The 26,560-nt window shown below is 47.4% G+C and overlaps 6 protein-coding genes across 6 annotated transcripts; 1 reads left to right on the forward strand and 5 right to left on the reverse strand.

Moving 5' to 3' along the window:
• Nucleotides 1-1,100: 1,100 nt before the first annotated feature.
• Nucleotides 1,101-3,074, reverse strand: F5891DRAFT_1026942 (uncharacterized protein). Its single transcript, XM_041361427.1, has 4 exons — nucleotides 2,794-3,074; nucleotides 2,706-2,714; nucleotides 1,767-2,654; nucleotides 1,101-1,710 (listed from the first exon to the last, which is right to left on the reverse strand). The coding sequence occupies exons 1-4, from the start codon at nucleotides 2,830-2,832 to the stop codon at nucleotides 1,474-1,476; spliced, it is 1,173 nt and encodes a 390-aa protein (XP_041227597.1). The 5' UTR covers nucleotides 2,833-3,074; the 3' UTR covers nucleotides 1,101-1,473.
• A 3,205-nt stretch (nucleotides 3,075-6,279) lies between these two features.
• Nucleotides 6,280-7,155, reverse strand: F5891DRAFT_1026948 (uncharacterized protein). Its single transcript, XM_041361428.1, has one exon. It carries the CDS (start codon nucleotides 7,041-7,043, stop codon nucleotides 6,588-6,590), a length of 456 nt encoding a protein of 151 aa, XP_041227598.1. The 5' UTR covers nucleotides 7,044-7,155; the 3' UTR covers nucleotides 6,280-6,587.
• Nucleotides 7,156-9,652: 2,497 nt separating this feature from the next.
• F5891DRAFT_1187055 (Creatinase aminopeptidase) lies at nucleotides 9,653-12,900 on the forward strand (the record flags this gene model as incomplete). The annotated part of the gene is made up of 13 exons (XM_041366777.1): nucleotides 9,653-10,425; nucleotides 10,476-10,550; nucleotides 10,600-10,762; nucleotides 10,819-11,155; nucleotides 11,211-11,584; nucleotides 11,638-11,791; nucleotides 11,847-11,913; nucleotides 11,966-12,077; nucleotides 12,133-12,231; nucleotides 12,290-12,404; nucleotides 12,459-12,517; nucleotides 12,574-12,693; nucleotides 12,757-12,900. 13 exons carry the CDS (start codon nucleotides 9,653-9,655, stop codon nucleotides 12,898-12,900), a joined length of 2,592 nt encoding a protein of 863 aa, XP_041227599.1.
• A 336-nt stretch (nucleotides 12,901-13,236) lies between these two features.
• On the reverse strand, nucleotides 13,237-15,661 carry F5891DRAFT_1026958 (P-loop containing nucleoside triphosphate hydrolase protein). The gene is made up of 7 exons (XM_041361429.1): nucleotides 15,508-15,661; nucleotides 15,332-15,454; nucleotides 14,694-15,278; nucleotides 14,190-14,637; nucleotides 13,531-14,141; nucleotides 13,381-13,479; nucleotides 13,237-13,328 (listed from the first exon to the last, which is right to left on the reverse strand). Exons 1-7 carry the CDS (start codon nucleotides 15,601-15,603, stop codon nucleotides 13,275-13,277), a joined length of 2,016 nt encoding a protein of 671 aa, XP_041227600.1. The 5' UTR covers nucleotides 15,604-15,661; the 3' UTR covers nucleotides 13,237-13,274.
• A 5,174-nt stretch (nucleotides 15,662-20,835) lies between these two features.
• F5891DRAFT_1187057 (kinase-like domain-containing protein) lies at nucleotides 20,836-22,928 on the reverse strand (the record flags this gene model as incomplete). Its single annotated transcript, XM_041366778.1, has 9 exons — nucleotides 20,836-21,153; nucleotides 21,204-21,425; nucleotides 21,480-21,554; nucleotides 21,605-21,787; nucleotides 21,844-22,086; nucleotides 22,134-22,313; nucleotides 22,362-22,470; nucleotides 22,523-22,578; nucleotides 22,632-22,928. 9 exons carry the CDS (start codon nucleotides 22,926-22,928, stop codon nucleotides 20,836-20,838), a joined length of 1,683 nt encoding a protein of 560 aa, XP_041227601.1.
• A 164-nt stretch (nucleotides 22,929-23,092) lies between these two features.
• On the reverse strand, nucleotides 23,093-25,562 carry F5891DRAFT_1219033 (G-protein alpha subunit; the record flags this gene model as incomplete). The annotated part of the gene is made up of 13 exons (XM_041369376.1): nucleotides 23,093-23,412; nucleotides 23,464-23,497; nucleotides 23,552-23,569; nucleotides 23,635-23,749; nucleotides 23,802-23,851; nucleotides 23,909-24,022; nucleotides 24,076-24,119; nucleotides 24,237-24,267; nucleotides 24,399-24,514; nucleotides 24,570-24,622; nucleotides 24,671-25,250; nucleotides 25,316-25,361; nucleotides 25,419-25,562. The coding sequence occupies 13 exons, from the start codon at nucleotides 25,560-25,562 to the stop codon at nucleotides 23,363-23,365; spliced, it is 1,395 nt and encodes a 464-aa protein (XP_041227602.1). The 3' UTR covers nucleotides 23,093-23,362.
• Between the last annotated feature and the right edge of the window lie 998 nt (nucleotides 25,563-26,560).

Below are 26,560 nucleotides of genomic sequence, written 5' to 3' on the forward strand. Positions count from 1 at the left end.
TGATTGTCCCGAGATCGATCGACATGCCGGTTGCCAGAAGATCAGAGCAGATATATTGGTGGATCATGCAAAGAATATGAGAACACGTTCAGACGGGTTCGAACGGGTTCGAACGTGTTCACAGTATTCAGGCAGCAGCCGAACGCTGAACTTAATAATCAGTTCGGTCCTTATACTATTTCGAACCCAGGACCGAACCCACGGTCCGGTCCGGGAGGGTTCAGGTCCGAACCGAAGTTCAGAACCGGACTGCGGCATCACTAATATTGCTATCTAATCCGATGAGGCTCGGACCAAAGTAGAAATTGATGACGCAGTATGCGGACCCACCAGAAATACAACATTCCACTATCGGAACTTCCTACAGGTTGAGGGGTATCTGTCATGAAACCCCGTTACGAGTATGAGCGCAAATTGTGGTGTACCATACTGTAAAGACACATTCATCAGCGGACTCAAAAGACTCGTGAACGTTTACCCCTTGAATTCCCGGCAATAGCGGGTTTCGCGGAGTCATCGCCGTAAAAACTTCCTCTTTCAATTGATCTTGGTGTCGGAAAGTAAAGATACTACTATTAGTCTACTAGTACTGTCTTCAAACTTAAATCAAAGGACAAATTCTGCCGCGGCGCCAGCGGCGTTCTCTAGGGAACCCCTAGCTCGTATGTATTTATGGCACCGGGTCATACTAACACACCGCTCATCATCTATTGGGGGAAAGCTGGTATTGGATACAACGTAGTGACATATCATGGACTCGGGAATGTGGGGTACATCTTCCAAGTTGATCGTTCTGTTCCGCGAGATTTCAAAATTTCAACTTTGATTGTTTGCACAATGCGCAGCTCCCTGGTAACTTGAGGCGCCGACGTCCCGTGAGGCTACACGGCCCACGGGCAACGTTCGTAAACTTCGCGCAGCTGACCAGAAGCCAATGGCAAAAAGGTACTCGTAAGAGATAATTGTACTTGGAAAAAAGCCAAGAGGTCACCTGCCCGACGGCCCTCTCGAAAAGCATGTGCTTCGGCTCCACTAGTTCGGCTGCTTTGAGTTCAAATAACCATACGAAGCGGAAAAATTTGCAATAGATCCCGCAGCAATGATAACAGAACTACATTTGATTAGTTGCCGGGGCTTCAGAATCGCGCTAGTACGTACAACGATACTAGTACACCAGATGGCTACGAAAAATACAACCAGAGATGAACGAGTCCTTGTCTCAGTGCCAAAGACACGAAACAACAAGATACTATAAAAATATGCAAACGGACGAACGTGAAGGAGTCGTGACTGTGTTGAAGGGCGCGGCACGGGCCAAAGGACACCATCGAAATGCGAGAAGCAGGGGGCAGTCATGGTGCTACGAGGGGTAATGAATACAAAAACATTTATCAGTCTTGACAAACTTCATTTTTAGGGTACAGTTCCGCTGGCGTCTATTCATCCTCTCAAACATCGAAGAACCGAGATTGATTAGTACATGCTCTGTGGTACCATGGGGGCCGAGTTCGCAAGCATGCTCTCCGTCGACATTTGTCGTTCATGCTGGTATATATGCGGGAGAGTCCGTCCCATGGCGCGCACGGACCATGGATAGAGTAACGTTAGGTCAGGGTTGGAGGGATGTACAAAACTCTCAACGGACGCATTTCTGCTATGTGAAATCGAACTGTACATCGGAGGGGCGGGTGAGTTTGAGTGGGTATGTCCCTGGGTGATACAAGTCAGTGAGAATACACACACGATAATCAAATTTCAGGACTTACCGGGGTATAGGAACTTTGTTGAATATGAGGTGTTGGTGCGGTTGTCATGGTCCGCGGATTAGATGGCGAATACGGACCTCCGGCTGCACTGTATTCCGGTGCTGCCGTTCTGGCCGATGAAGGAACCGACCCAGATGGCACAGATGCTGTAACACCTTGGGGGTATTCTGGAGCCATTGGTGTCACTGAGTGTGTAGAGGAGGAATCAGGATCTCCAATTTGGATGACCCCTTCATAGATTCCTCGATCAAGCTCGTCATCACTCGTCCGTTCATGCACCGGTGCGAGACCGCTCGTCCATCTCGGTCTCGTTGCAGCGCTTGGGCTGCTGAGCGATCCATCCCCATGCCCCACAGAACTATTCTCATCAGGACCCTCCACCACCCAGCGACGGCTTGGAACTTTTGGCTTGACCTCTCGAGGACCCACACCAAAAAGACGCCACCATCGCCATAATCGCCTCCCAGGTCGCTGAGACTTCTCATGTGTTGGTTTGCGCAAAGGTTCGAAATGATATTCGTGGGGTGGGAAAGAGAATTCGATGGAGTCTCTTAGTGGGGTTTCTGAATCGGTTGAATCCGATCGAGTATACGTCGGATGATATCTTCGTATGTGACGTGGAGTGGCCATGGACTCATCCAGCGTAACGGGTACGCTGGCATGCTGTACTCGACGACGGTATTGAGGCGTGAAGACTTGGGAAATTCTCGAGGTGGATGCATCTCGAACCCGGCGAAGATGATATTTGAAATGGTCCGACCATCTGTGCCATATGATGTATGCAGCAAAGATCAGAACGAGTGCAACGCCAACAATTATGGGGGTTGTTATCTGCATAGGACTCCAGTTTGAGTCATCTGAGCTATCACTGGCGTTGGTGGCACGGGACTATATTGGATATTTCAGCCTCGCAGCCAGAAACTGACAATAGATACCTACGGAGAGAACCTGATAAGTAGCAAGTAGTACAGCGTTCATGGGATGATGTTGTCAAAATGCTTCCGTTCATAAATCAATGAGTGCTTACCTGGTGCTGGACCTGAGATCGAGACGGAATGAGAACCATGACATCAAATATGACTCACAACCCACGAGTGAGAGAGGGAAAGACGACAAGTTAGAGATCACGAGCGTCAAGTGCTCCTACTGACCGCTGGCAAGGATATTTCTGGCCCAGATTGCCACCGCTGGCCGGGCCCGGAATCAAATAATAATTCCGTGCCTGATACCTGTATGCATTACTAACCTCCTGCAACATAATCATTCATCATTCATCAAACTGAAAACGCTCCGGAAGCTAGATGTCTCAAGGCAGAAGTCACTCCCTAAATTACTCAATGTACTAGTACTATTGGGGATTCACAGCTTGAGTGGCCCTGCCAAAGGCGATGACCTAAGCACAAGGTGTCCATGTCATCTATTAATATTGAGTTGTGTTCTACGTAAGCGTGACGGCGTACTTACTACTAGTAAGTACAGAGAAACGAAATCTATCTGAAAATTTACTATGTAAGTTAGTGAGGATCGGAACGTTCAGTACGTACCGTAACCACATCAGTAGCGTAGTTGGCTGATGGCACGCGATCGCGTGATCACTTTCTTTCTCCATCCATTCCATCGCAACTGCGACTCGGACACGAGGCAGCTCCGCCATGCCAAAGGGTAAAACAGTTGATCCCCTTGCCATGACCATTAGTTTTCCGATTCACCAGCCAGGAAATAGCGGATGGTTTTGAGATTTTCTAGATCTACTCGGGAATTTAAAAACTGAGCCTCACCTGAGAAACATGTCAAGAAATATCTGAATTTGAGAACCAAAATTGTTCCGTTCGTGCAGTGTTAGTGGGAGTCACAGGTACATCCGTCATGAATAGTAACAATCAGCATCCGAGGCGCATTTGGCCTATACATATTAGTAAATTTGATGTGAATTTAGGCTTATTGATGCTTCGCGAGCAGCCTGCGGACATTTTGTCAATGTGATAAGATTTGAAGTGAGGCAGGGCGTACTACTGGCTCTCCAGCGTTGAAAAGGCCATCAGGCCGAAGAGACTGACTTGAAGGACTGGTAGAATTGACTCAACAAAACACTTTAATGGGATTCATCCTCCGTAACGAGAACCTCTTAAGTAAGTGGGGTGAGGTGGGGCCATATCTGCTTCTGCAGGGGTAGTAGAGCTGCACAGCGTGGGGCCCTGAATATGTTGCAATCCATGTGCCAATCAATCCCTCAATTCCAGATTAGAAGTAAGTTTGAGACATCACTTCCGGGTCTTTTCTTTGTACCACGACTCACTGAGAGATTCGATTATATCGCCGATCGCTCTTTCGTGTATGCCCTCCACTACCTCAAGAGCCTCAAAGCGCGTCTCGCAACATTAAGATAGGTTCGTCCTGCTATGCCAATTTGAACAGATAAACCGGAAAAGAGGAAGTGAATCATACTAGTTGAATATCAGACAGTCTCGTCAGGAAGTTGGTTACCATATGACCCTTGGCATGGAGGAGATACGGGAAATTTTCGATGCGATATCTTGTAGAATAATTCACGATGAGTCTCACTCCAGAAGTTCACATGACTCACGACGCAAGGAGAGGTAGAAACGCAATTTAATATTACTTGATTTCAGCTAGGATGAAGACGCGTCAGTTAGAAATATGAATGGACATTGCCTGTATAAACGTGAGTAGGTCAACACACCAGAGAAACAGACCACTCACCAGATGTGCAAAACAGATTTTGAAAACTTGTCAGTTCCAGATTTCATCAGCCCCTATGTACTACTCACAAGTGAAAGGAATGACTGCGTTACCAGCTGCGATGCCACCGCCTGCCAGCGACGCAGCCGACATTTTTGCGTGACTTCTGCAGAATCTGCACTTTCAGTTTCAACTATCTCGCTCAATTCCGCTTCCGTTGTGGTCGTTCGACCTCGTGAGTATTAGAGAGAGAATGATATTCATGATGAGTATTTTGTGAAAGTACTGACTTTTGTAGGGTGGGAAGTATATACCACCAACGACTCGGATAATGTACAAATATATTTGAAGATATAGATGATTTTATGGCCCATTTTCCAATGCTGTGCACGGAAGCTGATCGCCCAGAGGCATCAATAGTTCCCGAGCAAAACAGTACAGAACACTTTGCAGAAATTTTCCACAGTGGAAGCAGAGCGAAATGATGTTACTTATGCTACCAAATACTCCCGGGGAGTATAGCCGCATGATTTGAACCCTAAAAGCTGGAGCACCGTAATTAAGAACCATTACATGCAAAACTTGCTGTAGGCTGCCGTCAGGTAATGCTCAGTGCATCTAATGTACTAGTACAGTCGTGGTAAGTCGACTCCAGTCGTGCAGTCAGAGCGCCGATTTCCATCAGAATATCCACGAGGTGAAATGCAATCAATCACATTTAGAAATAAATTTTAGCTGGGACTAACGCACTCAGATTTGACGATCAAGTCAATTGAATAATGCTCGAGTGCGATGGCTGTTATGCTTCCTTATATGTACTCACGAACTACGACGCTCCAATGTGAACTTAAGTAATTGCGCGATACTACCGTGGAGGCCGCCTCGACAGAATTTACCCAGCTAGCTGCTTTGTAAGTTGCATACTAAACTTTCCTATGCCAAAGCATGGCCCCTTCCCAAGTAGATCATAGTCATCAGTATCTGAACAGAGGGGGACTCTAGTTCTGCCTCTAGTCGAGTCACGAGTGTTTGCGAAGGATACCTGTGTCAAATGGCCGCAGCCTCATTCCCTGATCGATATCAGCTGAGGTTGCCCCAGAAGTACTGCCAGACTACATATGGAAAGGTGTTTGATTAATATCGGCCAGTACGTACCCTTAAGCATCGACCGCTCGAACCTCCTTGTGAATTCTCTTGGAAAATGGAAGCAACTCGGCTGTAGAGATGGACGGGTCTGGCCAGGTTCTCCCAACAAGCATAACCCTGAACTAAACCATCAATTCGGTCTGGGAATGGTTCTGTTCCGGTACAACAAGGACCTGAACCCAGAACCGAACAAATGATGATCATGACGATTGATGCACCCAAGAGCTAGACGCAGTGACCTTCAAGTTGAGAACATAGTAGACCGATAGTAGACGGAGGCAGACTCGACAACGACCCAGTTTCGAAAACGGCCATGCCAATCAGCCTCGCTAACGCGCTCGCAACCGCCGCATAACATCCCGTTGTAATGCTGCATGTTCATGCTTCGATGAATCGTGATATAGCAACATCAGTCGGTTATTGGTAAATGCCAGAGTTTGGGCCAACCAAAGTATGCACATAATTGCACTTAGACCAGCCATTTCAGAGACGCCCTTGGTTATCGAGGGGGAAGTATATTGGGGGATGCTGACAGTGTGCGGCTGAAGCTGGATGATGTCATCGTTGGGGAAGCCAGCAAACATCACAAGAACTGGCAGAGATAGATGTATGACATAGCAGCGAGCTCACTGTGTTACTCCATCGCACCCAAAAAGCTCCCAGAAGTAAATCCTTGGTGCTGTTGCAGACAGTGAGCAAGCGTGAGAAACAGTGGCGGACACAGTAACTTTCATACTCCGCTTGAAGGTGTGGCCTGCCGTGTGCCCGGCTGCTGTGCCCGATATGGGCGGTCTCCGCGGTGGCAGAAGAGACAAAAAAATAGAGGTCATGTGAGAAATGGCCAGTCTGCGTAAAGTCTGCGCAATTTCTGCGCCACTCTGGCGCTCACATCTGGGGTGGCTGGTGGGAATGGTTAAAGGTCTGTCTGTTGACCTTCATCATCACGACCAACCACCGTCAAGGTACTAGCCACCATCATCGGAAATGTTTTATGACACGCAAGTCCGTTAGCTGATATGGCAGATGACGTGAAGGGTGGCGAGCAATTTGAAAGGCAGGAATGAAGATGGTGGGTAGGATGATGGTTGTCAGTGGGCAGAATGTTGGTACTTTTGGCTCGGCAGGAAAAATATCTTGGCGATAAGGAATGGGGCTGCGGTAGCTGCGAATGTTCGACCGAAACTGACCAAAGAAACTGTACAAACGCCTCAGGAATGCTTGCCTACCAGACTCCAATGAACATCTGCACCACAAGGCAGTCTGGATCACAGTGGCATAAATCATCAAACTTACATCAAAAATAAATAAGAAATGGTGACCTAACTCAAGGGGGCGCCGATGTTCTGAGGTAGCACTACAGTTTGCCAGCCTCGGAGACCACCACTTGGTTGAATGATAGCAAGAAATCTGAGCTTGCCGGTACATGAGCATAGTTTGACCAACATGAAAAAGTAGATACACCTTCCAACCACTAGAATAATCTAGTATTTTGATTCCACTGTCTGTTCCGTGTTTAGAATGTCATCTTGAAAACCACAGTCACGTACTCATCATAGCGCCTATAAGCTAGGTTAGGTTTGCGAATGACTCAAGGTATGCCATCATAACCATATACAAAGGACATCATAAAGCTGTAGGGGGTAAGCTAACAGAGTATCAGTCAGCTGTTTAAAAACTTGCATGATACTGGTCCGACACCGAGTCCTTCTTCCCTCATCGTGTCTCCGTGAGGAGCATATGAGTGTTCCTGAACCACGCTCTCGAATAGAGAAGCTGAGTGTAGGTGGGATCCCTTTAATGATGATAAGAGAATCAAAACTTGTTGTTCGTTGAGCGACGACGATACGAAATGATCGAAGGAGTGACTTGATATATAATCTTAAGTCCTGGAAACATTTGGGGCTTTATGCTGGCGGTAGGTTTATGTGCAGCTGATTAGGATTAATGACAAAAACGAATCCTACCACGTTCAAGTCAAACCCAGAGCTTCGGTAGGATCGTTTGGAAAAAAAGACAGATAAAGTTATACATACTTTGCAACATAACAAACCGTAACAAAGTTGATACCAGTCCCATCAAGACGCAATACAACAGGAATAACCCCAAACTTTCGCATTCGTCGGTGTATCATGAAATTGCACAGTGGTGTTCGACCGTCACGTAGTAGTGCAGCGACTCGGTAAATTGGCACCTGCAATTTCAGGAATGGTGAGAGCCTCATTTCCGCTGTGAACATCCAGAAGCATTTTCGAAGTCTCGTGCCAACAACAAACTTACATGATCTGCAAGGAAATAGGTTCTACACGAACATTGGTATTCCACTGCGAACCCATTCAACAAGTTTCGGCCCTAATAGTCAGACCAACGCAGTCGGAACCTCACTAATCGGGCCTCAAGTCCGCCTGAAAATTTAGCTAACTGTAAGCGCTGTCCCGCGGAACGAGTATGAGCACTGAGTACTGAAGATCCGAGGGAAATAAAATATATCCATGATTGTGTATATGGGATGAAATGTGTATGTACACAAAAAGATTTCATGATAAGCTTGTCACATAATTGTTTATGTAATTAGATAATAGCTGCTCGACGCTTAGCCTGAGGTTGCCCGACATCATCCTGTTGGCACCGGACGAACAACTTTACTGTGAACTCATTTAACAACGATTTGAAAGCCGCTGTCCCTATAATACAGCATTAATGTGCGTTTTCATCCCACTAATCTCTTGTTCAGACTCCCATCGTGCCATGCTTACTGCGAAGCACCTGTCAATGGCATTGCCTCGTCCTAATACCTAGCTTGTCTGCGTGAACCTGCGTGAACTCGAATGGTTGGAGCAGGTTGGAGTCTTGAAGGAACACTCTGTCAAATCCAATGAGATGGTACCATTCGTGATTCGGCAGGACATTTTACTCCTCCCTCCATTTCCAAGTTAATGGTTCTCGACCATTCTGGCACTCTAGGGCATGCACAACCCTCTCAGGAGTCCCAGATCTGGATAATGAACAGCTGAAATTTCCTTCTGTTCCATTCTCTTGTCTGCAACGAATTTGTATCAGGCGCCAGGCGCCAGCCATGTGTTTGTGGTAGGTGGTTTTTACGAAGTTCTAGCTTTCTTTAGGTCATTCGGTAGCTGGAGCAATGGTGGCGTAGGAGAGGTGATCTTCATTGCGGAATTATGTGTGTCTAGAACCACACACGCCAATTGAAGCTGGACAGTACCGTGCAGTGAGATCAATTCTAGCGTCATGCGCTATTCTGACGCAAATATTTTTGTGCTCGACAGTGCATCGACGCGTGCTCTTCGACGAAGGCTCTGCATGTTTCCATATATTGAAACTGTACCTACCCGATGATGCCTTTCTTATCGGATGTATTAGGAGCTGTCTCAAGCTTGACGTGGCCTATTGCGTTTCGACCCGTTGTTGATATAACGGTATCCTCATGATCTTCAAGTTTGTGACCATCTCGGATCTAGAATAACCAATCAAAACCCCGATCATGGGTCCCGCAACCCTACTCATGTAGGTTAGTACTAGGGTCAGGCACAAGTCAAATACGGACCGAAGCAGGATGGGCAAGCCGTTTCATGTTTTTGAGGCGTGACGAACTGCGGTGCGTGGCATTTGCACCGCGGGATCGATCCCAGGACTGGCTGTTGCCATGCGTCAGTGGTATGGCTGGACAAAGCCCATTTAGAACCCTTTTCTACTGATTCTTCTCTGCAGCCGTGATGTCGATTCAATCCCCCACGGAACTGGCCTCGTGGTCTTTCACTGTGTCACACCACAAATGATTGACTGGCAAGGGCCGGTGACCGAGATCGTTTCCGTGTTTTCTAGTAACCCCAATTCAGCGTGCTTAGTCACGCTTTCTCCCACGGGATACCTCATTACTTACATACTTCCTCTTTTCAATGTAACGCATGCCATGGCACCCTTGGTGATAATCACCGGCCAGCCTCGTGTGAGTACATTCTGAGCTCATTAAACATTACCAGCACGGGCTCTTTGCTTCTTACTTCCATCATCCGCCATCTATCATGCCGCCTCCTCCTCCGCCGCCTCCACCGCCCATGTGCTTTCCTTTCACGAATCGTTCACGAACTCGCGAATCCAGCCCTCTCATGGTTCGCACAGACTCGGAAAAATCTTATGCATCGTCTCAGAGGTCCGAAAACCGCTCCAACCGTTCTGAGAAGTCCGACAATAATTCCCATCGTTCGTCTCAGAAGTCCGACAACCATTCCAATCGTTTGTCTCAGAAGTCTGACAACCATTCCAATCGTTCGAAGCGATCGCGTAATTCTACCGGCTCCCCAAATAAGCTCGTCCGCTCTGGGTCTTACTCCACCACGCGGACCCTCGCATCAGACGTGGAGAAACTATCTTTTGATTCGGATTCAGAAGTTTACGACCTCCCTACACTTGCTGACGACAGCCGCATCAAGCTCTCCCCGCTCTCTCGCAGTGACAGCAAGTCTGGTCTGACGAGGGTCGATTCGAAGAAATCCACGAAGTGGGGATATGGGTGGGGATTGGGAAAAGCCAAGGAGAGGGAAAGAGATATGTTGGAACGATCGCCCTCTGTCGATTCGGAAAGACCTCCGCTTTACAAATCACCTACTCGTACTTCCTCCAGGTCCAGCGGCAGCAAACGCCCACCTTTCTACTCGAATGACTCTGGGAGCACGCTTGTTGGGTCTGCTTATGAACGCAAGATAAATGACGTCGAATTCATCAAGGAGAAGGTAGACACGGCAGAAAGATTGGAAGAGATCAGGAAGTTGATGGCCAAAGAGAAACTTGATTACTAGTGAGCAAAGCCCATATCTACGTTTCTCCAGGCTCACATTTCTACTTCAGCGTTGTGCCCAGTGAGGACCCCCATCAGTCCGAGTATGTCGCAGCGAGTGATAAACGTAGGGCATGGATCTCTGGGTGAGTTGGGATCTTGGCTGTTCTACTTCGGATCTGACGTGATTGTCAGGTTTACCGGAAGTGCGGGCCAAGCTATCATTTCAAAGACGGCCGCTTACTTAGTGACCGACTCGCGCTACTGGTTGCAAGCTCGCGATGAACTTGACTCAAACTGGCACTTGATACCTGGTGGGGCCGTAGATGGCCCTAAAGATTGGATTGATTGGTTGGTTGTGCGTGTCATCAGCTTAATTCCACGACTTTTCCTTATAGAGTTATGTTATATCAGGATCGTGTCAAGGATTCGAAGATTGGTATAGATGCGCGCATGATCTCACATGAGAAGGCTACCTTATTCAACACACAACTCAACCACAAGAACTCGAAGCTCGTCTATCCTCCCCAGAATTTCATTGACATGGTTTGGAAAGACAAGCCCTTGCGGTCCAAGGAACCCGTTTTTATTCAATCTCTCGAATTTACGGGCAGAGAAGCTAGCACAAAAATCGCAGAGGTTCGCGCTTGGATTCAGGCACAACCTCCGGCTGTTCCTTCGTACTCCAAAGCAACTCCGACTCCTGCCCAGATGCATATCGGCACATTGATTAGTTCTTTATCTTCAATTGGTGCGTTCAATTTCCACCGATATCTCTTAAGGAGATTTACAGAGATCGCTCCTAGCTTGGCTTCTTAACTTACGTGGCTCCGATATCCCTTTCAATCCCCTGTTCTATGCCTACCTGTTCATTTCTCTTGATAGGGCGGTCCTATTCTTGGATCCGGCCAAGCTTACTGATGAAGTGGAGGATCACCTACGTGCCCTCAACGTCGAGCGGAAGGAATATAACGACATTTGGGCTTTCCTCCGTCGGCGAGAATGGGGCGAGGGGAAAGTTCTTATCTCTACAGAAACTTCCTACGCGATCTCCTTGATGCTGACGCATTTCCGTTATACTGCCGTCACACCATCCTTCATTGACAACATCAAGGCTGTCAAGAATGAAGTAGAACTTGAAGGCTTGAGGCGCGCCTACCTTCGCGATGGTATTGCATATGTGTGTATCTTTGATTGACTGTTCTGATCCTCATCTCATGCTCTCTCGCTTAGGTTAAATGGCTTGCATGGTTAGAGCACAAGATCCAACAAGGATACGACATTACGGAGTATGAAGCAGCATGGCGTCTCACAGAGTACAGGAGGCAAAATAAGCACTATTGGGGTCTCGCATACGAGAATATCTCTGCAAGCGGGCCTAACGCGGGTAGGCAGCTTCCATAGCATGGTAATTTATATCGCTAATATTTCGGATCTTTCAGCTCTTCCCCACTATTCGCCCACGAAATCTGGCGCCCGGATGATTGATCGAGATACCCCTTACCTTAAGTGAGCATCGAGTCCCATCAAAGCTCGTGACCATTAACCTCGTTTACCCCAGTGATTCTGGAGGTCAATACCGTGATGGCACCTGTGACACAACACGTACAATTCATTTTGGAAGGCCATCAGTAGACCAATCGGAAGCCTACACTCGCGTTTTGCAGGGTCACGTACGTCACTGACGGTCATATCAGTCCCCCACACTTCCTCACGTTGTAATCTCAGATTGCCATCGATAGCGCAGTATTCCCGGAGGGAACCACCGGCTCCCAACTTGATGTTCTTGCTCGACGTGCACTATGGAAGGACGGACTCAATTACATGGTATGTTGCTTCCTTGACGTATACTTGACCATCACCTGATACGTGGTCTTGGACATAGCACGGCACTGGCCACGGTTTTGGCTCGTTCTTAAACGTTCATGAAGGCCCACACGGGTTTTCTAGCAACGTTGCTCTTGTTCCTGGACATGTCATAACAAACGAGCCTGGTTTCTGTGAGTTGCAAACCGAAATTTCTCCGTCGTGACTCATCATGGTGTGAATTATAGATCTGGAAGGCCGGTGGGGAATGCGCATTGAATCTGCGTTGGCTATTCGCAGAGTTAAGGTTCGTTGATTCTGTTTCACCACACCGCGATGGCATCTTACGATATTGGTCACCAGACGAAAGGCGAATTCAACGGCGACGTGTGGCTTGGGTTTGAACGCCTTACGTGTGTTCCGATCCAGACGCGGATGGTCAAAGAAAGTATGCTTACCAAGGAAGAAAAGCAATGGTTGAAAGTAAGCGATCAGTGATCCTCCACCTGCGGAGCCTTCGGTTATCTAACGTACCCGTTATCGCAGGATCACAATAAGAAATGCCTAGAAAGACTCGAACCACTCCTCAAGGATGATAAGCGTGCTCTCAAATGGCTGAAACGTGAATCTGACAGGGGTATTGGTCTCGCTGCTCCTGGCCCCGGCGGAATTACCATTGATTGGGACTAAATGTGGACCTGCTTTATCGATCTGAGCTACACCCTCCGTTATTGCGAAACCCTCCCCCTCTACCTCCACACCCCATTATATTATACCTTACTTGATGACTAACCAAGGAAACGTTGCAGGACGTCCCTTAAAGTGATACACGTACGACATATTCCAGAACGATCGACGAACTTCAAACGTTGATATTGTGATTTGCGCACAAATCATTGTACATACATACTTATATACCTTCTAGTATGGTCTAGATTCCTTTCTTTCTTTCATCGTTGAACTTTTTGGTTTGTCTGCAGGACAAAGTTCAAGTTGTACTATAGAATGGAATAGATTGCATGATATACGACAAAAATAATACATGAGCATACAATACGAACAGGCTAACGTCTGTTCGTTTTTCCGGCTTTCCGTTTGCCAGCGAAAAGATGTTTTGGCTGAGGAAGTGATTAACAACAACAAAGTGAAGATGTTTTCATGATCACAAACCATTTTAGTTTGGATAACACGATCAGCCTCTCCAGCTTTAGCCAGCCGGTTGCGCTCACGCTGTCCGAGGTTCCGTAGCTTGACGGCCTTGGAGGCTTGCTAAATAAAGAATATCAGAGAGTTATACGTCCAGATAAAGATAAAACAAACCTGCTGATCACGCATACCAGCAAATTGGCGATTTGATTTCGGGGCTCGCGGGTGCTTGGCGATAACGGAACCCGAGTTACTCTTTACTCGCTTATTCGGCGTCTGCTCCTCGCCATCAACATCCATCCAGTCACCTTCTTCACCCTCACTTGCGTCACCGTCACCGTCACCATCCTCCATATCAACATCCATGTCTGCTTCAGCACGTTTCCGCTTGGCGCCTTGAGCTTTGGCTATTATCCCAGCTCTCGCCTCTATGCTGCTTGGATCATAACCTGCTTTCTTGAGTTCAGTAGTGAGTTCAGACAGCGTGCGAAGGCCCGCTGTGCGTGGCAAGCGTGACTGGTTCTTCATGGCTTTCTTGACGTTCTGTGAATGTATTTTGTGCCCAAGAGCTTTTTTGGCTTCGACTGCTTCACATTCGTCTTCGGAGTCAAAGATATCCTCGTCGCTGTCGTAGAAGCCCTCGGCCTCGAGTTTCTCTTCCTCACGCTCAAGGGCCTCGAGTTTTTCGGCGATATCGGGGTCGATGAAGTCAGCAACGTTTTTGCCGTTCATGATTTCAGGCATAATGTCCATCTTCCACTCAGGATTTGCAAGAATGTAATCCTCTGCATGACGCGTCAGGAGGTACGTGAAATATACGGACGGGAGCTTACGCTTAATGTTGATGTTGAAAACACCAGGACCACCCTCTTCTAACTCCGTGTCTCGCAAAAGTTTCTTCCTGTCGGGATCATCCCTATCGTACTTCTTTCGCTCTTTGATAACATCCGGTATGCAAGGTGCACGGACAACGTCGTCCCGAGCTTTCGGCTGTGCCACATGTATACGGTTGATCACAGAGTTAATTTTGGTGCCCTTGAGTTTCGAGTCGACGCGGTGTGCTAGGAGGGCGTCGCATGCCTTGTTCTTGAGATCCATGACCCCCTCATCAGAATAACATGACACCTGGATGCATTGGACATTCTCAGTGTCAATAATTTCTTGAACAAGGGCGCGATTTTCAGGCGTAAGATCCTCAAGGCGAGTCACGTCGATTTTGTTGATGACAAGCATCGTCGGCTTGCCATTAAATAGAGGCTTGATAGAGTGGAACAGTTTACACTGCGGGTAAAAATTGGCACGTGGTCCAGACGCAAAATGTATGTTGCAATACGCACTTGAGCTTCCACAGTGTAACCACACTGTTCACTTAGGTCCATAAAATACAACACGCAGCTCTTGAGGTGTGCAAGAGCCGTAATACTCTGCATTTCAATCGTGTTCATCTCCTCCAGTGGGTGATCTAAAATCCCAGGGGTATCGATTACCTGCCACCTCAGGTACTTGTAATCTAGATGGCCAATAAAAAGGGACTTGGTTGTAAAAGCATATGGCTGGACGTCAACGTCCGCGCGTGTGACCTTGTTGATAAATGATGACTTCCCAACATTTGGGTAGCCGCAAATGAGTAGGGTCCGGGTGTTAGGGTCGATGGCAGGAAGACGGGAAATGTGTTGGCGAACTTGCTCGAGGTAGGCAAGGGGATCTTTCTGTCTGCGCATGATAGTGGCCATGCGACCCAGCGCTGCCCTTTTAAGTTGCTTGCAGCGGTATAAACTGTCGCCGAACTTAAGAAGCCGGACGTAATCTTTTGCAACCTGGTCAATGAGATGTCGACAAGTGCGAAGTTGGCCTAGAGCAAGTTTGTAGTGATTCTTGTCATACAATACATTCATGAGTGACGCCAGGAAAGGGTGCAAGTCCTGCCTCAGGTTTGTGAGTTTTGACTCCCCCAGAAGAGTATGATCAGACTCACGTCGAGGAGGGGGAACTCTGACAATATGGCTCCCAGTTTTTCATCGAAAGTGTCTTGCGTGAACTTGACTTTGCGCATGTAAAAATTACGGATACGGCTGATCTTGAAGTTTTTGTGGATTACCTGGAGCATTAAGATGATTAGATTGCCCTAGATGATATCCTCAAACGACTCACTGTAGGTGTCTTCCGCTGAGTCTTGGACAAGACGATGTCCAAGAAATCTGCCGCGGTGGGCACAGGAGCAATCGCCTTCAGCCCGCTGGTCGACATTTTGGAGGTGTAAGGCTATGAAAATGAGTATTTCGACCAAGTCGATGATCGAGGCTAGCCAAAGTTTTTGTATATTCCCACGGTCCTCATGTACTAGTAGTACTTACTGTCACTTTGTAAGTGAACTCGGTATCTACTATCGCGGATTGGGCGCATGCTTAATTAGTGGTTGGTACTAGTAGATCATCTTGCCAACCGTTTTTTTTGCCATAGTTTAAGTTATGCAGAAATTTTACTTGTGCTTCGGCAAGCCACATAGAAGGACTTGATGTATAGTCACATGATATGTGAGTTCTCCCGCTCATATTTGTCTTCGCAGAGCTTCACTCTTTGCGACAGTGCGATCCGGAAATCCAAATTACTCCATCTCGCCATTTGCATCAATTTAAAGAACAATTATTTCGTCCTGTGAACTGCCTGACTTCTGCCAGTTGTGCCTGCCGCGGACGTGACATGGCTGTTGCACTACCAGCTTCACTAGATTTATCTTCGTACTCAGTTTGCACTTCTGGCTAGCTTCGCTTATTGAGACGTAAGCTGACCCAAGGCCGTGTCACTGACGAGGCCTTGGTAAGGCTTACGCGGATCGCTTCTTGGCTTAGTACCGAGCGGCACCCTGACCAAGGCCCAAGAAACCAACACCCACCAGGCACCCTTGGCACTACTAGTCCTAAGGCGACTCTATCTTACTCGCCTTTTATATCACCGTCACAACTCTCTTCTCCCTAGATCCAATCGTTGCACTGGGACAAGTTCTTGGAGATGTGTTGATTGAGTTCTGATGACATCCCAACCCTGATGGCAGACGATGAGTTGCAGACTTTCCAGATCAAGAGCCGTTGCAGCGCTCGATGGATTGACTCTGGCGAGTCGCAGAGATATAGATCCACGAGCTATTCGAGGCCGACGTCAGACAAACAGATTCGAGAAAATATCAGCGCAGTATGTTCCATCTTCATACAGCCTCCAGATATCAATCATCAACGGCAATGATCGCTCGTTTCGACAGCTTCTCAAACTCGAGCTTAGTGGACCACGAGAAAGACTAGGCACAGTCGATCATTTTCAGATAACTTCAAACATCTACATTGCTCGAGCAGCACGAAGATTTCTCCACAAACAACTACACTGATTGACTCTGAACTAGATATTGCTCCATCAACCATGATACCAAAGCGAAAGCAGAAACATGGCTCACTGTCGCGATGTACCACTCGGGCCCCCGGCTCATTTTGGATGGTACGCGCAGATCTTTGGTCTCTAAGGCGTGCAGGTGAGTCATGTGGTTGAATCATGGTTGCACAGCGACCTGCTCATACTCACATCAGGTGGACTGATACATATATAGTGCGGGCAGCAATTTTTATCTGTTTTGCAGCCTGCATCTTGCAGGCCACATGCGGCACTGACAATCATAGCCGCTGTCAAAGAAGTAGCAACGGCGAGGAACGAGAAACGCATTTTCTGTGCTAGATGATGCTGCGAGGCGGCGATGAAGAATCCTGTGAGGGGATTCTCGAATGATATCGGGGAGCGCTATGGGACGACAGCCAGCTTTTATATCGTGCATATACTCATGAGCATGATTCTGATCGATCAGGCAGAATTGTTGTGGCTGTCTCGATGGCAGAAATTCTGGTAGAACCTGCAGGAGCGTGTTTAGTGCTGTGGGCAGAAGTCCCCCATTCTGCCAACTGGTTCTGCCAAACCGGTTCTGCCTGGCAGATGGCAGAATTCTGTGGGCAGAATCCTGGCAGAATGCCAAACTACAGGGGATCACACCATTCGAGTTCATGGTTGGAACTGCACTCGCCGTCGCTAAACAATGGCGATGGGGAGAGCAAAAGGCTAAACTGCTCGTCGACGACCTCAAAGCATATAACCTCTGTGGGTAGCACTCAGTCTCCGAAGTGCTGCAATCTCTCGGTAGACACGTTTGAAGCACTGGCCAAGATTTGAGCAAATCTTTGCTACCACAGTCACCAGAAGGCCGTCGTTAATGGCAAGCCAATTCGTTGACGTCATGCACACATGCACACCAATGCCCAGCCAGGCATCAACATCGAGAAGCCAATTTTGCGTGGGCACCACCACTCGCACCTCAGACTCAGAACATTGATGATATTGCGGGTCCTGAATCCATATCACTTGACGAGATTGACGCTGCATTTGCACTACTGGAACGCGAGAAAGAAGCCATGGAATGAGGACCGGTTGACGGAAATGAAGTGTTCAATTGAATCCAATTAATGGGTATAGTCCGTGATATGCGAGTTCTCCCGCTGTCTTTGAATCCGTCTACTAAATGGTTACTCCTGAATTCCAGTGCTTACAGATAAAGCAACATATATATATTGCCAACACAATTGTACAGCATACGAGTTCAATTCTATGCATGCGCAAGCGCGAAAGTATGGTGGACGATAGGTTATGGTTTAATTCGCCGATTTGCCGTGATAAACTTTGAAGCCCAGTGAAAATCGACAAGAATGAGGTAGATAGGTAGCAATAGACGTCTAATACAGAATGAGATAGATAGAATCTAAGAAATTCGAGACGGTAAAACTTTAACTTTGTGCAAAATGCAAAGAACCTAATCATTGTAGATTATGCCACCTGCCTCACCCTGCACTGAGAACGAAATCCCGCGACACGCATCACCCCGGCAAGTGTCTTTGCAACCTACTGGAACGGTCTATCGAAGACTGACAAAGAGGTATGTCGTTTTAGTATTGATGTCATTTATCTACTGACTAGCACTATTATTGAAGGTATACGCGGCTCTACAGGTGTGTGGTATTCACGATATCCACGAGTGTCTTCATACTAACAATGATTTGCCTTATAGATCGGTTCGGTTGGACCAACCGAAAGGAACGGCGCCGGCGATGATGCAGACAAGGAGTAGCGGATGGATACGAGGTGGGATGGCGGGCACGGGATGGCGGGATGGCGGAGGCGGGCGGGCGCGGGCGCAGCGATACCACTACCTAACCATAGCAATACCTATAGATACATCATTCAATGGCATTAGATACCTATTCATCTCATCTCATTGGAACATTTTCAGCACATGTTTGCATCTAAAACCCATCTAAAGCCAACTAAAATCGTATCGAAGCTCGTTTCGGTCTCTATCGTTTTTCGTCTCGAAAAGTCCCACTTTCCTAAAGAGGTCGAAACATAACGAAAAATTTCATTCCCTCATATTTTTTTTCGATCTATATCTACACATATCTACCTCATTCTTGTCGATTTTCACTGGGTTTGAAGTCCGATCGATGCTTGTTCTGCGTATGTATACCCAGAAATTTTATTAGAGAACATGCAAAGGATGCAATGCAGTCTCCAATCGACGAAAACAGCCGCGGGCGCGCACCTCCATCTGGTTCAGTCTTCAGTATAGTATAGTAGTTCATGATAGTGAGTTCTCTCGCATAATCACTCACTTGAACCGACTCTAGCAGCACTCCACTCTTTGCAATTCAGAAATACAAATTTCTCCACTCATGCTATTTGCGTGCTGCTAGTCTTGAAAGAACAACCGTTTCATTTTGCGACCTGGTGTCCACTGCCTCATTCATTTTGGCCGGTCGTGCCTGCCGCGGACATGATATGACTTGCAATACCAGCTTCACTAAAGATTAATTTGATCTGCGAGTATCGGCGAGAATGATGCTAACTTCTTGACTTTGTCGTTGCACTAGCAGGGTCAGTGCAGGTTCAAATGATGAAGCGAAGAGTGAGGGGTTAGGACGAGAGGCCGGTGATTCGAGCAAGGGTTCTGTCATTACAAAGAAGAGAATTGTTGATGCCTGCAGGTAGGTTATGATTCAATGGTCGTTGTTAATCGAATACGCTCCCGCAGGTTCTGCCGAAATTGTTCCGTGTAAAAAAAGTTCGTATCATTGAATGGATACTAACTGCTTATACATAGGCCTGACTCAGCGGACCGCGAACGAAGCAGTGGTGCACTGTTCTTAAAGAAGCATATCAAGTTGCACTCTTCAAGTTCTAACTGGCTTACCGATGCTGCATATTTGAACCATGGCTTCGTTCCATCGTCTCTAAGTCCGTCTGAGTCAGGCTGGGGTCGATCGGTCGGTACTCAAGTTCTGGAGCGATCAAACCATGTCTATTGTAAGTACACAACCGCTTGTGACCTCCTGTGACGGCGGTGTACTAACAAATAGTTCAAAAGACTAGAACAAACAGTGATTGGACTTCAAAATAAGTCGCAGCAAATCGGCAAATCGAACTGTAACCTATCGTCCACCATACGAAAGGGTCTTCTGCCGATATCGTTACGGCAGCATCAGCCGGAAAACCTACATCCCACTCCACTTCGGTGGACGGGCGCACGGTATTTTTTCCCACAGCGCTGTCCATCCTGATCAATATGTGCTTGCACACTTGCTCTGCTGTCAGTCTGTCTTCCGGTTTATGTTTCCTCATTAGTGGACCACGAGCAAGACACACAGTCGATCATTTTCAGATAAGTTCAAACATTGACATTGCTCGAGCAGCACGAAAATTTATCCACAAACAACTACACTGATTGACTCTGAACTAGATATTGCTCCATCAGCCATGATACCAAAGCGAAAGCAGAAACATGGCTCACTGTCGCGATGTACCACTCGGGCCCCCCGGCTCAACTTCCATGGTACGCGCAGATCTTTGCTTTCTAAGGCGTGCAGGTGAGTCATGTGGTTGAATCATGGTTGCACAGCGACCTGCTCATACTCACATCAGGTGGACTTATACATTGATAGCGCGGGCAGCAATTTGCATCTGTTTTGCAAACTGAATTTGTCTTGCCACATGCACTGACAATCATAGGCGCTGTCAAAGAAGTAGCAACGACGAGGAACGAGAAACGCATTTTCTGTGCTAGATGATGCTGCGAGGCGGCGATGAAGAATCTTGTGAGGAGATTCTCAAATGATATCGGGGAGCGCTATGGGACGACAGCCAGCCTTTATATCGTGCACATACTTATGAGCATGATTCTGATCGATCAGGCAGAATTGTTGTGGCTGTCTCGATGACAGAAATTTTGGTAGAACCTGCTGGAGCGTGTTCAATTGAAATGGGTATAATCCATGATATGCGAGTTCTCCCGCTGTCTTTGAATCCGTCTACTAAATGGTTACTCCTGAATTCCAGTGCTTACAGATAAAGCAACATATATACATTGCCAACACAATTGTACAGCATACGAGTTCAATTCTATGCATGCGCAAGCGCGAAAGGGTCTTCTGCCGATATCGTTACGGCAGCATCAGCCAGAAAACTTACATCCCACTCCACTTCGGTGGACGGGCGCACGGTATTTTTCCCATCAGCATCGATCCTGCTCAATATGTGCCTGCACACTTGTTCTGCTGTTAGTCGGTCTTCCGGTTTATGTTTCCACAGGGTTTCTATGAGACTCCACATAAAGTCGTCCAACACTTGGTGTGTGTCACGTGGCCGCTCTGGCCGCTCTCCCCTCAGCACTAAAGGCTGAATCAGCTGGTTTTGAAACGGGCACCTCCCAGTAAACATCTGCAAGTTTTGTCGTAGGCCAAGCCGAATGAAGTATTTTTTTTCCATACCTCATAACAGACGCAAGCCAACGCATACATGTCGCACCGCCTTGTGTCAAACTTCTGGAGATCAGCTGCGCTCGTTGCGGCAAGAAGTTCTGGAGCCATAAAATGAGACGTTCCTATGATATCGGATGATGTTGTGGTCATTTGATTATTGGGATCTCGAGCCTTTACAATTCCAAAATCCGCTATACATGCACGCCCGGAAGACGTTATCAGGATATTAACCTGCAAATTCAAAGTTTTGACTCTCTAGAATCAGAGCTAGGCACATACACTTACGCCTTTCAGGTCGCCATGAGTCACTGCTGGGTCCATTGAGTGCAGGTACTCCAGGCCCCGTGCAACATCCAGGATCTTCACTACCGTAAGTTGGATCTCTTGGTATAAAGTAAACCTGTACTTACCAGTGGATACCTGTCAGCATCACGATGCTCCTTAAGGTAGTGGTTCACATGACCATCTTTCATCCATGGGGATACGAGGCACCAGGTCTTCTCAGCGTCGTCATCATAGACGTATACGCCGTAGAACGGAAGACAGTTAGCATGTCGTACATGGTACCAGATCACTGCCTCGTTAGAAAACGACTACAACGCATAACAACATGTGATCTTCTGTAGACGCCTGAATTGAAATGACCGACTTTATCAAATTGTTCTCGGGAACGATTACCCTCTAGCACCTTTTTCACAGCAACAAGGCGGCCGCTTAACTCGCCTTGATAGATCAAGCCAAATCCGCCACGAAAACCGGTAGGTTTTATGTCTAGAATACAACGAAGTTGCAAACTCTGCGGGAACCGTCCAGATTTCCTGGAGAGTTTGATCACAGCATTCACCAGATACCTTCTATATTTTTCCAGAATTTCAAACCGAGCCGCAAGTAGCTAACAAATGTCAAAGGGCGACTGCGGAATTCTAATTTAACGCTTACATTTTGCAGGATATCGACCATAAACTGTGCGTTGTCATCGGCATAGAAAGTGTGCCAGTTGTCGCGCTCTTCCGATGTTGTGTGCTCAACAATCAATGCTCCTATGTTGTTGATGTCGAGGTCGTGTATTTTCGTATCGTTAATCAGGCCAGTGTTGCAAATGTGCGTTCCGACTTGTGACTGTTCATAACATTCAGTAGACTCCTCACTGACCAAAGTTTTGCACACCCTTTGTAGAATGTGGACAAGCCCGTCCTTCATAGTCTTTAAATTTGGAAGGCAAGCATCACCTTCTCCTATCAACCTTGCCTTTATGTCTTCGAGTTCGACCATAAGACTGATGCCGCACATGAGAATTCAAAACACTGGTTTCAAAATACGACCCCGACCTTTGTTTCTCTGGAGCGCATAGTTGAAGGTGCGTGAAGGTGTACGCATACAACGCCTGATGGCAGCGTAAATCATGACGACTGACCGTTGCAACGCTGATGGACTCACACCAAGAACAGGCAGGTCCTCGACGCCCTCGCTGCACGCTTGTCTCAACTGATCCGGCAAGGCGACGAACGCATGCACGATGTCTTGAATCTCCGATTGGAATGTGTGGCGTTGCGGTCGAGTGATGACAGGAGCTGGCCGGGTGCTTGCCCTGGCTTGCCATTCCCCGAATGACACCGTGGGTCTGGGGATTCTGGGCGCATGTCGGTTAGGTAGCAGGTGGTGTTCTCGTATATGGTGCGGCATATCCGTGCGTTCAAGGACCGCATCGCAAGACGCGCATTTCATCATCTGCATGGTTACAATAATCGTTGATCTCTCAAGTCGACCGGGCGTTGAAGATCTTGGTTATATCAAAACGATCAAATCCTTACCATTGGGGGATGTAAAAGGCGTACCATAGATCGAAACTGCTTATCAGGCAAGAAAGATGCGGCGTGAGAGTGGCAACTCCAGCTGGCGCTAAATGCGTGTGCAAATTCATCTGTGCCATCGGACCGACCCTTTCAATTGGAAGACGACCGAATGAAATTCTATATGCAACAAGGCTGAGAGATGAGGTGTGACAATGATGGACGGAATATCAATAGATGATGTTTGTAAGATAATCAGCAAGAAAAAAGAGGTCATCAGGTATCATTAATCGGTAGGGAAGTGTCATGTTGGAAAGTAATCAGATAAACATAGTGCTATGTCGATATCCTCGGTAGAAAATGTCAACTAGGGGGCAATCACGCGAGACCAGTCTTTGCGATATGCGATCGGATAATAGCCTCTCCCACTGACGTATCTGTATGAGCGCTTGGGAGGGCAGACATCTGTGAAAACGTACCATTGACTATGATGTCCTGCGTTGCCCGGATATCCTGAATTTATATTGATTAGGTCTCGTGCAAACCTTAAATGACCGGAAAGCTCACCAGCATAGAGGTGAAGTGCTGGATGGCGACACAATTATTAGTGAACAAAGTTACTTCAAAACACGAGAAAAATCTATACATACAACATACAACGCTCGACGGCTGATATCGTGGCGCCTGTGAACTTGAATAAAATGTGCCCTGAAATATTCTGACACATCGGCGTAGGTGTTCGGGCGGTCGCCGTATGATGTGATACTATTGTTGAGCTGTGAGCACAGCCAACCAACAAGTGATCATCAAATCTTACTATTTCCGCACTTTGACCCCAGCTTCTAGCTTCTTCCTTAGCAGATCAGTCTGCGCACAGTCATGTCACATCAGTCACACAGTCAAAGCTGTAAAAATGATGAAAACCTTGTTAAGCATCAGAACCAAATGCGAGTTCTTCAGGAGTTTGTTTGAGCATATAGCTGTGAATAGCTGCAACGAGTCGTCCACTCTATTTGTCCGCGGATCTTCTTCAAGGTACTATTTCGGGTACAATGAATAGGAGCACAAGGGGAGAATACACAGGAACATACTTGATCAAATGCACTGATTGGCGCTAAAAAAATGATTGCAGTTGCTAATCCGAAACCAAGAAAGACGGTCAGTTAGTAAACATTCCTTTTTGCGGACAATGAATGCGCCTCCGCGGCGCCCGTGTCCGGAGGTGGCAAATGCAACAGAGCAAAACACCCACCATCGTCAAAGTATGGTACCCACGCGTGGCGCTGATGCGATGGTTCGGAGTCAGACGGCAGATTTGTTTAGATCATTAAATATCATGAACTCGCCTGGCCACGCTAAAAATGAGTGTGGAGCCTTGTTGAGCTAAACAATAGAACAAGAAAAATAGGCACACACGTACAGCTCCGCCTACGTCGTACATCAACCAGTTATATCTAGAGCCGCATAATTCTATATCGAAAGAATGCTCAGCCACACCGAGCGTTTGTAGTCTAACGTTGAGAAGATCGGCTAGATCAGACACATTCAACGTTTGTAAACAATGTCAGAACACGTATGCACTTACCCGTTGACGGAAGGTAATCAGGCTGCGCGACACGTTTGATGCTGTCCAGGAAGCTGCGAGGACAGTCAACAAACAACACTCAAGGTACAGATGGAACGTACAATGGTGCAGACTCATCAAGCCTAATTCGCCTGTTGTTGAGGAGTATCCGAACGGCTGGGTGCTTCCAGAGCTCATCTACCTCATTTTGAACAGAAATGAGCGTCCTCGAAGCCAGGCTGGTCACCTGAGCAACAGCGGGAGAAAGTCCGCCAGTACCAGGAAGCGCACGACTCCGGTTGGGCGATAAAGGGGTGACAAGGGCCTGCCATCCTGCACGAACATATACACCAGTTCGGCCGCCGGTCACAGCGACTCCGCCGCTGAGTTCCGATGCCAGCGAGTCCTCCATTGCAACCAGAGGCACCAACTTAGTACGCAGCCCGGAGAATTCCTCGCTCAGATCACCCAAGGGGGCTAGGGAATGTGCGACAGCCTGGCCCTCCAACGAATCATCAATCGAGAGGTTGTTGAGTTCGTGGTCTAGTTCGTCTAGAATCATTCGAACAGCCTTGAGTATATTGAAATACACAACCGGACGCCATAGGGGACGTTCATGATCGAGGGCATGTTGGGCGTAGTACAACTGGAATTGCTTCTGGAGTGTTGATTTTCCGGATTCTGCCTGGCCAAGAAGCATGACTGTATGATTACATACATACGTTTAAGTCAACTCGGAGTGGGTAGTGTTCCTCGACAGAACGTACCCTTCACTTGTCTTCTCTGAGCATCCTTGCGCCGCACCCAGTCTCTCTGCAGATTTCGATGATAAAGAGTTCCCAGTTCAGCAGAGGAAAATGGGGTACAAACCTTGAGCTCCTCATCAATTTTCTGGCTGACTCTGGCAGCCTCTTCATCGTAGAACTGGTATTCCTTGTCAATGTTGGCGGCGTCGAAGGTCTGCATTAAGATTGGTTCGGAGGTGGAGTGGGCATGACCCGGTCGTTTGGTCATTCTTCGGTTTGAGCACTTTCAACTTGAGATGCGAACGGTGGAGGAGAAGGTCGATTGCGGCATGCCTGACAGGGCTAATATCCCACGTATGTACACTAGTACAGGAATTTGGGCAACGAAGATCAAAGTAATACTTCCAGTCCCATCAAACTATCGTTGTTTAGGTAAGCTATGAAAACACCTTACAGCAAACCGTCCTTTATTCCCTTATACACCTTGACAAGTCACTGTCGTGATGGCTTTTGGTACTGAACTGACTCTTTAGCTCAATAACATCACATCTTTCGAGGGAACGCACTCGTGACTTTGATCATATCCGAGAGCACGGATAATCACTGAGGCTATGCTGATGGTGGCTCATGTTGCAGTAGCTGCTTTTCCCGACGGAGTTGAAGCGTTCCATAAGCCCTTAGGTCAGTGCCTGTGGATCCTCAGCTCCACCCGGCGGCCATCACTGACTCACTGTGGCAACCGCAGAACACTTAGCATGTGCTACAAGATATGCAACTGACATCATATAGTATCATACGGGCATATTCTGTGAACGAGGTTGTCACAAATCAAAGACACGAGTAGTAACGTTGCGGATTGATGCTGTGCTTCCCAAAGGTGCAATCGCACTTTTCTAAATTTGCTGCAGATAATAATCACGCTGGCCAGGATCAGTCATCTTCAATACGACTATCCGAAATTAACAGCATGACTACTGCCTCTTTGATGACGCCTTTCCTATCCTACTGTCACTCTCCATAAGATCTGTGCAGAGATCCGTTGTTGATGGACTGCGGCCCAGACTACCGAACAACGTAGACATTATGATTGGCGGTGGACAGACAATATGCAGTAGCTACCACGGGACACGACTACCCTCTTGGACTGGTGGTTTATTTTCGGTTGACGGATGAACGATCTCACAATCAATAATGGCCACAGCATGCAACCTCAGTGACTCGACGCTTGAGCAGCATCAGATTTTTAGGTTCAGACCTCCGGCTTTC

The sequence above is a fragment of the Suillus fuscotomentosus genome (genome assembly GCF_016647785.1).
Source record: "Suillus fuscotomentosus strain FC203 chromosome Unknown F5891scaffold_19, whole genome shotgun sequence".
Taxonomy (NCBI): Eukaryota; Fungi; Basidiomycota; class Agaricomycetes; order Boletales; family Suillaceae; genus Suillus; species Suillus fuscotomentosus.